This window comes from Sardina pilchardus, chromosome 3 (genome assembly GCF_963854185.1).
Source record: "Sardina pilchardus chromosome 3, fSarPil1.1, whole genome shotgun sequence".
NCBI lineage: Eukaryota > Metazoa > Chordata > Actinopteri > Clupeiformes > Clupeidae > Sardina > Sardina pilchardus.
The window spans coordinates 10,949,894-10,961,232 of record NC_084996.1 but is presented as its reverse complement, the minus strand read 5'-3'; the positions used below and the strand labels follow the sequence as shown (position 1 = coordinate 10,961,232).

Below are 11,339 nucleotides of genomic sequence, written 5' to 3'. Positions count from 1 at the left end.
CGGCATTATTTCTGCAGATAACATATTAACATGAACTTTTTACTGTTATTTTTCGCAGAGTTCGAATCCTCCCAAGTTACAGAGAAGAAGAGGACAGTCTATCAGATGGCTTTGAGTAAGAGTCTGTCTGTGACATTCCTGTGGCTGTGTGGTTTTGGACTAGTTTCCCAAACAGCCAAAGTCCCTATATTAGATTGATAAAAAAAGTAGTTCTTCAATAGACCAACTTGGCCCATGGGTTTAAGAGTAATCCTGCATTTAGCAAAACAGCTCATTGGAAACATTTTTTGTGTGTGTGAGTTCTTACGATATCCGGAGAGTCATTTTGTCTGGTCTGTTCCACAGATAAACTGGACGAGATTTTGGCAGCAGCTCAACAGACAATCAGCACCAATGAGGGGCCGGGGGTTCGGGCGCAGGGGTCAAAGAGAGAACGAGGCCGCAGCTTTTACGGCAATGAGGTGTGCATGTGTATTGTATATTTTTGCATATATTTACATAATGCGGCCTACATGTAGTGCTCTGTATGTGTGTGTGTGTGTGTGTGTGTGTGTGTGTGTGGTTGTATGCCAGTGTATGTGAGGCAAAGTTTCATTTAAACTGCATAATGTATGTGTGTAAGATGATTCCAGAACACTGAAATCACATGAGCTGTGTAAACACAAACTCAAACTGAACTCAATTAAGGCTCTAATGTCTCAGTTGCCCCTATTTGAAAGTGCATTCATAAACTCTCCATATCATTTTAATCGTCTGTGTGGGCAAATCTTCACCACAAGGGAGCAGTAATTCACATATTGGTAAAATGATATTTAAGTAGTCTGATGTTATCCGCTGTGATGGTGGTGTGTGGCAATTGTTGATATTCAAGCCCATTGCTGGCAATATAATGCAGGCTCTGTCTGTCTGTCTGTCTGTCTGTATGTCTGTGGTATGACTGTCTGTCTATCTGTCTGTCTGTGTGTGGTATGACTGTGCTTCCCTCTTCCTCTCGCTCTCCTCATGCAGCCCAATTATGACCAGTCGGGGATGGGGATGATGTCGTCTGGGGCAGGGCTCGGTTATGACCGGGGCCAGTTTGCCTCTGGCCACGCCCCTCCTCACGGTATGCTGCGACAGAAGTCCATCGGTGAGACTGTCCGACCTCCCAGCTGTCTGTCTGCCTGTCTGTTCGTCCGCCCCACCTCAAGCCTCTTGTCTGCGCAACCTCTGCGTGCCCTAGTCCTCTTTCTCTGTGTAGCAGTGCCGTCTGGGGGCTATTAGCACATGTAGCGCTACAAACAAGGGATAGAAGGTTGTGGCATTTATCTGTCTTGCTCTACAGTGAGTCTTTAGCTTCAGTGGAGTCAAAATCTATGCTCAATGTGTGTTTGAGTTTCTGTGTGTGTCTCGTGACTGACAATTGACAGTGCCATTCGGTGTGTACAGGAGTAGAATAAGCCGTAATCTTAAAACTGTTCTGATTATTCTTCGAATAATCTATTTAGACAAGGGAAGTAATGCAGCCAGCTACCCTGGAATAAGCAACATGTGTCCATGTTTAAGTCTCCATTCTAGAACTTTGTAAGTAGTAGTAATTTGGTGTAAATAAAGTTAGCCATGTCAGAAGAGGAAATGAAATCTCGAAAAACATTGATGTTGGGCAAGCAAATGATAACAAAGGCTTTACACAAGTACTGTGACATACCATACCATTTGATGGAAATTCTAGGTAAGATCAAAAAGTACGGTACTTGTGAGACATCATTCTCATGAAACATAAACACTTAAGATGAAAATACATCTTTGAACATGACCAGGCAGACAGACCAACCTCTCGATGGACACTCTCACTTGTACCCTGATGGCATGGTGTTCTTATGTCAATCATCTCAGACTCACAGTCAGAATCCTCCTCTCATTTTCTGCACGCCATCGACCAGATGCCCTCCTCTCCACATATTTCCATGTCCCGTTCATATAAACTCTCTCTCTCTCTCTCCTTCTTCCATGTCATCTGTTCACAGGCTGCCCTGTCCATCACGTGGCCTTGTTCTCTCCATCATTTTACCACTCTTTTCCTCAAGGTGGAAGCCATCCTCTCCACTACACCTCCTTCCTCTGCCATCTCACTCAATCTACTGCTCCTATGACTCCTCCATCCCTTCCTCCCTCCCTCTGTTTTACTCTTTCTCGTTCTCTTCGTTTCTTCCTCTCTTTCTTTCTTCCTTTCTTTCTCTGTCTTCCTTTCTTTCGTTTTTTTTCTCTCTTTCTGCCCCTGCCTTCTCTTTCTCTCTCCTTTCCTCCTTTTCTTCACCTCTTTCATCTCTCCTCTTCTCCCATTCCCCCTTAGGAGTCCCCGAGGAGGAGAAGTCGTACCTCCATCCTCCGGGCATGAAGTTTGCGCGCAGCTTATCCGTCCCTGGCTCAGACGAAATCCCCCCACCCCCGACCACGGCTCCGCCCGACCCCCCCTTCTCGTCGGCGCCTCCCCTGGGCTGGAGGGGCAAGACGGCCCAGCAGCCGTCCACCGTGTCCGTGTCCCAGTCCACCGCCACCTCCACACACTACCAGCTCTACCAGCAGTCCGGCTACGCGGGCCGGGACCGGGGCGGAGGAGGCCCGCCGCCCGACCACACCGCCGCCTCCTACGCCCACCAGGCACCCACCCGGACCGCCTCCCGCAAGGTGATTGGCTACCCGGGCGAGGTGGGCGGGGTGCCGGGGGCCGGGGGAGGCGCCGGTATGGGCATGGGCGGCGGGAAAGCGGCGGGCTTGAGGAGGGGCTACAGCAACGCCGTGCCCCCGACCAGCATCGCCACCGTGATGCCCCAGCAGCAGATGCAGGCGTCCCAGGGCCAGCCGAGGGGTCCCGGGGACCAGCGGGGAGGGGGGATGACCGGTGGCGCAGGGGTCGGACCAGGGCCGGGCGGTGGAGGCGGCGGCGGCGGTGGCGTACCGAAGGGGGGCGCCCGGCGGGGGGGGAAGGGCCCCCTGGTCAAGCAGTCCAAGGTGGAGGACATGCGCTCGGCCCAGCTGGCGGCGCTGGGGGCCAAGGGCTCGGTGGAGAAGAGCTCCATCCCCATCCCCACCATCATCGTCAAGGCGCCCTCCACCAGCAGCAGCGGGCGCAGCAGCCAGGGCAGCAGCGTGGAGGCCGAGCCGCCCCAGGGCACCTCCGGCGGTGACGACGGCTCCCAGCCCCCGTCCGGAGCGGCCCCCCCGCCTCCGCCTGCCGTCACGCCGCCCGCCCCGCCGTCCATGCCGGCGCCGCCGCCCCCCTCCATGCCCCCGGCGCTGCCCCCGTCGCTGCCCTCCATCCGGGCGCAGGACAGCATGGACTTCACCAGCCAGTTCGGCGCCGCCATCGTGGGGGCGGCCCGGCGTGACCGCGAGCGCTTCCACGAGGCGCGCCGCAAGAGCGCCTCCTTCTTCCTCTCGGCCGAGGAAGACATCGGAGGCGCCATCGTCGGAGGAGGAGGAGTCGCGGGAGGAGGAGGAGGAGTGGGCGCAGGAGGAAGAGTGGGCGCCTCGCAGCAGCAGCATCAGCTGGGCGCCCAGCCCACCCCGCGCCTGCGCCCGTCCAAGTCCATCGACGAGGGCATGTTCTCGGGCGACACCTTCATCCACCAGGCCCGCAGCATGCCGCCGGCGTTCGGCCTGCCCGAGTACTCCACCACCGCCACGGGCCAGATGGGCGACTACCAGCCCAAGTCCGTCCCGGTCGACTTCTACGGCGCCGGCATCCGGACGCAACAGCAGCAGCTGCAGCAGCAACAACAACAACAGCAGCAGCAGCAGCAGCTGCAGCAGCAGCACACCACCACCTTCATCCACCCGCTGACGGGGAAGGTGCTGGACCCGTCGTCGCCGCTGGGCCTGGCCCTGGCCGCCCGCGAGCGCGCCCTGAAGGACGACAGCCGCATGCGGCGCGAGCGTGCGCCGGCCGAGCACATGTTCACCCGCCAGCTGTCCAACGTGGGCGTCTACTCGTCGTCCGCCGCCGGGCCTCCGGTCGCCTCGTCCTCCTCCGCGCCCCAGCACTCCTCGGGCACCTCGTCCTACCTGGTCACCTCGTCCTCGCTGGCCGCCACCACCACCTCCACGCGGCCGCCCTCGCCCAGGATCCTGCGCTGGGGCGAGGACGGCTCCGGCTCGGACCGCGAGCGGGACGCCGCCGGCCCCGCGGGCGGAGGGAGCGCCACCGCCGCCGCTCCCCGCGAGGGTTTGCGCGTGCGCTTCTCGGAGGACAAGACGGTCCACACGCACCACTACCAGGCCCAGCAGCAGCACTACCAGCCCGGCTACAGGGAGCGCGAGCGGGAGCGCCAGCGCGAGAGGTCCCGGGAGAGGGACGCCGAGCGGGCACAGCGATCGCAGACGCCGCCGCAGCAACAACAGCAGCAGTTACAACAACAGCAGCAGTTACAACAACAGCAGCAGCAGCAGGCCTCCCAGCAACCGCGGCGGCCGTCCTTCCTGCGGATGGAGAGCGAAGCGGGCTCCTACATCCTGTCGCTCACGCCACCCTCCCCGCCAGCTGTGACCAGCCAGACCCAGGGAGGAGGAGGAGTGGGCGAACGGGGCACCGCGGCTGCCGCTGGCGGCCCTGGCATCATGGTCCTCCCGCCCCCGGCGCCGTCCGTGGACGCCGACGACGAGTTTGTGTTCGCCGACCCGCTGCCCCCGCCGCTGGAGTTCGCCAACAGCTTCGACCGGGGCATCGCGTCGAGCGGCATGAGCGCCTACGCCAGCCTGGTGGCCAACAGCATGGTGTCACGACAACAGCAGCAGCAGTTGCACTACCAACAGCAGCAGCAGCTGCTCCTCCAACAACAACAACAGCAGCAGCAGCAGCAGCAGCAGCAGTACAGCGTCCCTCAGCCCCCTCCTCCACCTCCGCCTCCTCCACCCCCGCCGCCCCCACCTCCCCAGAAGGAGTCCTACATCCTGACCGGCTACTCGCCGCACACGCCCCTGCCCTCGCCCCAGGCCGGCGACTCCACCACGTCCAGCCTGACGTCCTACGACAGCGAGGTGGCCAACCTGACTCAGTCGGCGCCGTCGCCCTCGTCCCCCCACACGCAGCACCCGGCCTCCCCGTCGCACGGCCACTCGCACGGTCACTCCCACGCCTCGGCCCTCCAGCCGTCCGGCCCCCCTCCCCCGCCCAGCGTCTCGCCTCCGCCTCCCCCGACGTCCACCTCCGCCTACCACCACCACCACCGGTCCTACGCCCTCTCCCAGACGCAGGCGCAGCAGCAGCACCACCTGTACAACAGCACCCACTCGGTGACCGGGCGGGCCACATCCCCCACGCCCCCACCCCAGTCCATCAGCGCGGTGCCCCCTCCGCCCGCCTACCGGAGCCCGTCGCCCGTGCCCACCTCCGCCGCCTCCGCTGCCCACAGGGGCGTCTCGCTGGGCGCCGGCACCGCCGCCGCGTCCAGCGCCGCCTCCGTGACGCAGCCGAGCGAGCGTCAGGCCACGGTCTCCACGGTGGCCACGGGCGCCGGCGGGATCCGACGGGCGTCCGACCACCGGGCGCCCGCCGCCGCATCCTCCTCTTCCGCCGCCACCTCGTCCAAGAGCGTCGCGGGCGAGTCGCAGGAGACGGTGGTGGACTCGGGCATCGAGGAGCTGGACAGCCGCAGCAGCAGCGACCACCACCTGGACAGCATCCTGGCCATGAGCCGCGCCGAGCGGCTGGAACGCGGCGGCGGCGTGCTGCCCAGCGAGAGCGACCGCGCCAGCACCGACCTGCTCGAGTCCTACATGAGCTACCTGGACGGCCAGTCCTTCGAGATGCACAACACCAAGACGGCCGCCAGCGCCGCCGCCTCCACCTCCGCCGCCACCTCGGCCGTCTCCACCTACCCCAAAGTGCAGCGCTACCGCGAGGGCGTGGCCCGCCGGCAGACCAGCACGGCGCCCGCCGCCTACCGCCGCCGTGAGCAGCGCCAGGAGGACGACGAGGACGACGAAGAGGCCGAGGCGGAAGCGGCGGCGGCGGCGGCCGAGCGGCAGGCCGAGGAGGACAGCTACCGGCTGCGCGAGTCGCAGAACCTCAGCCGCTCCTCCATGCTGTACTACGAGAGGCCCCGCACGCCCGAGATGAAGTCCATGTGGGGCGACGGGGGCGCGCAGACCTCGGCGGGCGCCTCCGGCAGGGACGAGGGCGGGGCGCAGAGCTACATCGAGGGGCGCAAGCTGCACCCGCCCATGACCGGCATGAAGGCCAGCATCCTCAACGAGCTGAGCAGCAAGCTGCACGAGAGGAACAAAGGCATGGAGAGCTGGGGCAGCCAGCGGTCACTCGCCAGACACAGGTAATTGTGTGTGTGTGTGTGTGTGTGTGTGTGTGCGTGTGTGTGCGTGTGTGTGTTCGGTCATGGTGTGCCTGTGAGAACGACTGACACAGCGGGCTGTGGAATAAAACATGACTGAGGCAGTAAAGCATTTATTGTGTTACTCTCAGCGCAGCTTGTTTATGTGCTTATTTATGTTCTCTGTGCTTTGTGTGTGTGTGTAAGTGTGTGTAAGTGTGTGTGTGTGTGTGTGTGAGGGAGAGAACCATGGTCATACTGGTTCTTCTGAAGGCTATTTTGAAGCATTTGCAATCCATGTGAATTGATGGTTTCAAAGAGCAATCACAGTAGTGCAGGACTGAAGGACAAGTGTGTTTTATTCACATCTAGGCTAGTTCTTGAAAGGAAATCCCTGCCATCTCGAGAACTCAGTCTTGAACCTTGATCGATTCAATTCAGTTCAACTTTATTTATGTTCAAGAAAAATTGAAATGGTTTCTAGATGCTTAACATTACTGAGATCCTATACCCCTTAAAGCAAAGTTCTAAGGCAACTAGTAGATACTGAAATGAGGTTTGAAGGACGCAGAAAGAAAGAAGCAGATTAATGCATGCACACACCAGGACACATTAACATATTAGCATATAGGCCACATATGTATGTGATATACACAATTGTATATAATTATATACATATACAGTAGATAAATATTAAAAAACAACACTCCCAATTCCCAAAAACGACTCAACCTGTCTTGGATATGATAGGGCAGCCTGGCTCTGCCAGGATGTGACTTAAAACGGATGTGACCATTTAGTTGGCAAATAGTTGAAACATTTTTATTTTTTTGTATAACGTAAGGATATCAAACCGAATATGATATCAAACTGTGAAATATATTTCATTCATTTCCATTTTTAGACAAAGCCAGGGTGCCTCCATAGAGAGCGTTGTGGGTTGCCGACCCCTGCTCCAGACTTTAAGATGGAAAGGGACTAATGGCCCCAGCTGTTTATTCTCAAAAATGTCAGCATTGTATACTTCAGGGCAGCCTACTGTATGCTAAATGACAGTCAGTGGAGGCGCTTTTGTGTGCCCTGTAAATAGATAAATATTAGCCCACTCTTTTCAGCTAATGGAATTGCTAATGTGTTATTGTTTCACACTCTGTTTGCGTAATGCGTTGTGTAATGTTTGTCTTATTCTCCTGTTATAAGGTTTCCCATAGCCCTGCTACTGTGTTATCAGAAACCACTGTTAAATGGTGTAGTGTCTGTTTACTATTGTGTCAGTGGCTGGAAATGTGTGCTTTATTTGTCGGTCAGGTATGTGCATACTGCAGTCGAGTGTGTTTGTTGTGTCTGTGCTTAAACTCTGCCTCTCTTTTTGTGTCCTCCCTCCCCCGCCAACTGTGTGTTTGCGCTTACTCATCCCCAACATCTGTCTGTGTGTCAAATCACCCAGACACAGGTAACGTGCCCAGCGACCGCGCACTCCTTTACTTAAACAGTCTCATGTCCTACCTGTCTCCAGTGCTGCCTCATGTCTCATACTCCACTTCTCTTCCCTCCTTCCTTCCTCCCTCCCTCCCTCAGGTTCTCTGAGGACTCCACGGCTGCCCTGAGCCCTCCCTCCGTCCGATCCCCGTCTCCCTCCCCCATGTCGCACTCCCAGCCGTCCCTGGCCCCGTCCCCGACCGCCGGCTCCCAGTCGGGCCACTACTCCAGCTGGGCGCGCTCGCCCTCGCCCCAGCCCCCGTCCGGCGGCTCCGGGCCCTCGCAGGCGCCCCCCTCCCGCTCCCACTCGCCCGTCTCGCCCAGCGCCTACTCCCCGTACCCGACGTCCCCCAAGCACCGGCCCGTGTACCGCACCAAAGCGCTGGAGTTCCAGTTCATCCCGAGCCGGGAGCGCAAGGGCGACCTCCAGCAGCGGCGCCGCGCGCCCAGCCCGCTCATCTCGCCGTCGGAGCGTCCGCGTCTGGGCCCGCCGCGGCCCTCCTCGCTGCCCATCCTGCCCACCACGCCGCTCTACAGCAGCCTGTACGACCTGCGCGGCTCCATCACGCCGCCGTCGCCCGCCAACCCGCTGGGCGACCCCTACTTCTCGCCGTCGCCGCCCCTCTTCGCCCCGTCGGGGGCGCCGCCGCAGAACGCCTCGCTGGTGGTGTCGCGCTCGCTCTCGCCCACGCACTTCCTCTCGGGGACGTCGTCGCCGCCGCTGCACCCCATACCGCCCCCCACCTGCCTCAGCTACCCGCACCTGCCGCCCCCGTCGCCCTCCAAGCCCTTCGCCTCCAAGCCGCTGCCCTACTGGACCAAGTACGACGTGGCCGACTGGCTGGGCTACCTGAACCTGGCCGAGCACCGCGAGCGCTTCCTGGACAACGAGATCGACGGCACGCACCTGCCCTCCCTCACCAAGGAGGACTACCTGGACCTGGGCGTGACCCGCGTGGGCCATCGTATGAACATCGAGAGGGCACTACGCCGCGTGATGGACAGGTGAGAGAGGTGAGAGAGGTGAGAGATAAGACAGATAGAGAGAGAGAGAGAAAAAGAGAGAAAGAGAGAGGGGGGTAGAGAGAGAGAGAGAGAGAGAGAGAGAGAGAGAGAGAAAGAGAAAGATGATGCAGTTGTGTCTGCCAAGGCATACCTCCCTGTCCCAGACTACTCAACTCTTGGCGACATGCATGATTGATCTTTGCACCATAGTGTTGAAAAAAACCTTAGGGTAACAGAGAGGCAGAAAGTGAGAGCATGCAAAGAGATTGAGATATAGAGGTACAGCTTATCAAACACAAACCCTGCTTTTGCTTTTTTTCACTCTTTTGAAGGCTCTCCAGCAGTCCCTTCCCCATCTCTGTTCTCTCTCCTCGTGATGGACAGACAGAGAGACGGAGGGATGAGGGAATGAGAAGCTGAGGCGGAGTACAAAAAAGGACAATGAAAGAGTGTGTGTGTGTGAGAGAGAGAGAGAGAGAGAGAGAGAGTGTGTGTGTGTGTGAGGGAGAGAGAGTGAGAGAAAGAGAGAGTGAGTGAGACATCGAGAAAGAAAGAAAAAGAAAGCAGAGGCAAGAAGAGACTCAACCACTGCTGCTATCAAAGGTGAATTTTCAAACGGTACGGCCTGGAGTGTAAGGACTTCACCATCAACAGACTTGCATCACAACTGAGGATTGGATGGCTAAAGGGCTGAAGATAAATATATGTGAATATGCCCAGGGTATACACTCAAATACACCTAAATGTGTGCACACACACACACACTGACAAGCATGTGCCTCACAGCAACACATATACCCCCCCACACACACAACACACACACCGACACGCACGCGCACACACACACACACACACACACACACACACACACTCACACACACACACACACACACACATAACTATACAAGCACACTCACTAAGAAAAATATCCTGAATGAAAAAAAAAGGTAACTCATGACCAACCATGACCAAAATAGTAGGCAACTTGGTGAAAAAGAGCCAAAAATAACCGAAACAATCAATTATCTGTACGCTTTTTTTTTTTTTACCTTTTGTTGTGAACTAGAACGAGCAATTCAGCGAGAGTGTGTGTAGAAACAGAGACGACAACCAGGCTAAGCCTGCCTGCTCGTCTCTCCACACTACTGTCAGTGACCTTGAGTTCCGGTGCTTTATTCAGCCTCTGGGTTCATTTCTCAAAAGAGCCATCACTACTGCGGATGAAAACTCTCAGATTAATTCAAATCAACGAAGCTCAGTGCAAGCAAACACTATTGGCTGAGTCTTCAGGAGGAGCGGTTGCAATTGGCGATTTGTACAGTGTTTGCTGACTGATTGGTAGAGCCTTGTCACCCACAGGAGATAATCTGTCCCGTGACAGCGACAGGTCTACCCAAGCCAGAGGTATGATTGGTGAAATGTATACGTACGTTGGAGCGGATGAAGACTTTAGAGTAACAGATTTTTAATCGGTGGCACTTACGCATGCACTTGTTAAGTAGGTTGGCTCACTTCGCACTGTGGAGTGACCTGGGAGCGCTGTGGGCGTGGCCAGAGTTTTGCATCGCATCCGAGGAGGAACTCCGCCAGCAGCCAGGTTACCAGGTGACCCCAGCAGTTTGAAAAAAAGCCCAATCCCTCCCTTGTCCTACGCCCCCCACCCCCACCTCACCCGTTTGTAATAGTGTGAATGTGATTGGTGGAGACGTGTTTGGTAGGAGTCAGCATGATTGATTATTTGTTCTTACCTCACCACTGGGGGTGTCCACAGAGAGAGACCTCTGGGTTCTGTTGTATTTCGCTACAGCTTCTTAATCATCTTACAATGACATATATACATATATATAAAAAAATATATATATATATACAGACTGGTCACTGTATTTCAAATCTGTAGCAAAAATAAGTGCCCAGACCAACAGTAGATCATACACACATACATGCACACACTCACACAAACACAATCTTACAGTAAACACTGACACCAAATGTACAGAACAATTCAAACAAAACCTTCCACATATGGTACACACACATACACTCACACACTCAATCTTTCGTATATTAGAAATAATGGGACACCTTAAATGTCTGTATGAATCATCACTGATATGGACGTTGGAAAAAAAATCTATTCTGTAAGATGATACCAGAGATGTAACATTGTACAAAAAAAATATACTATAAGAATTGTCAAACTTTTTACAAGAGACTTGAGGAACCGAACTGACTGCTAGACCAACAACTCCAATGCTACCATAGGGGAGGGTGGGGTACGGGTGGGTGTGGGGGAGGGGGGGTGGTGGTCACAGTCCCATTTGGAAGAACAAGAGAGATGGAGAGGGGGAGGGGAGGAGGAGGAAAGAGTCAAAACTGCCTAAATCTCTCTCTTTCCCGTCCAGTTCCTCCCCTTCCCCCGGGACAATCCACATGGCACTTTTTCTACAGAAGCAGAGGAGGAAGAGGAAGGCTGCAAAAAGGGATGCGCACTCACATCTGTTTTAATACGACAATTGTTATTCTAACAATTTTTAAACTTTGAGAAAAAAA

The 11,339-nt window shown here is 56.3% G+C and overlaps 1 protein-coding gene across 1 annotated transcript in view; it reads left to right on the top strand.

Annotated features, from left to right (window-relative positions):
- The window catches only part of shank1 (SH3 and multiple ankyrin repeat domains 1), a 51,731-nt gene extending 40,691 nt beyond the window's left edge, over positions 1–11,040 (top strand). Inside the window, exons 19-29 of the mRNA XM_062530907.1 lie at positions 59–115; positions 346–461; positions 1,009–1,129; positions 2,007–2,066; positions 2,333–3,501; positions 3,541–3,717; positions 3,832–4,385; positions 4,530–4,752; positions 4,915–6,308; positions 7,884–8,798; positions 9,122–11,040. Coding sequence (XP_062386891.1) covers positions 59–115; positions 346–461; positions 1,009–1,129; positions 2,007–2,066; positions 2,333–3,501; positions 3,541–3,717; positions 3,832–4,385; positions 4,530–4,752; positions 4,915–6,308; positions 7,884–8,793 — 4,781 coding nt within the window. The 3' untranslated portion in view covers positions 8,794–8,798; positions 9,122–11,040. The remainder of the gene's footprint in view (positions 1–58; positions 116–345; positions 462–1,008; positions 1,130–2,006; positions 2,067–2,332; positions 3,502–3,540; positions 3,718–3,831; positions 4,386–4,529; positions 4,753–4,914; positions 6,309–7,883; positions 8,799–9,121) is intronic.
- The last annotated feature ends 299 nt before the right edge of the window (positions 11,041–11,339 follow it).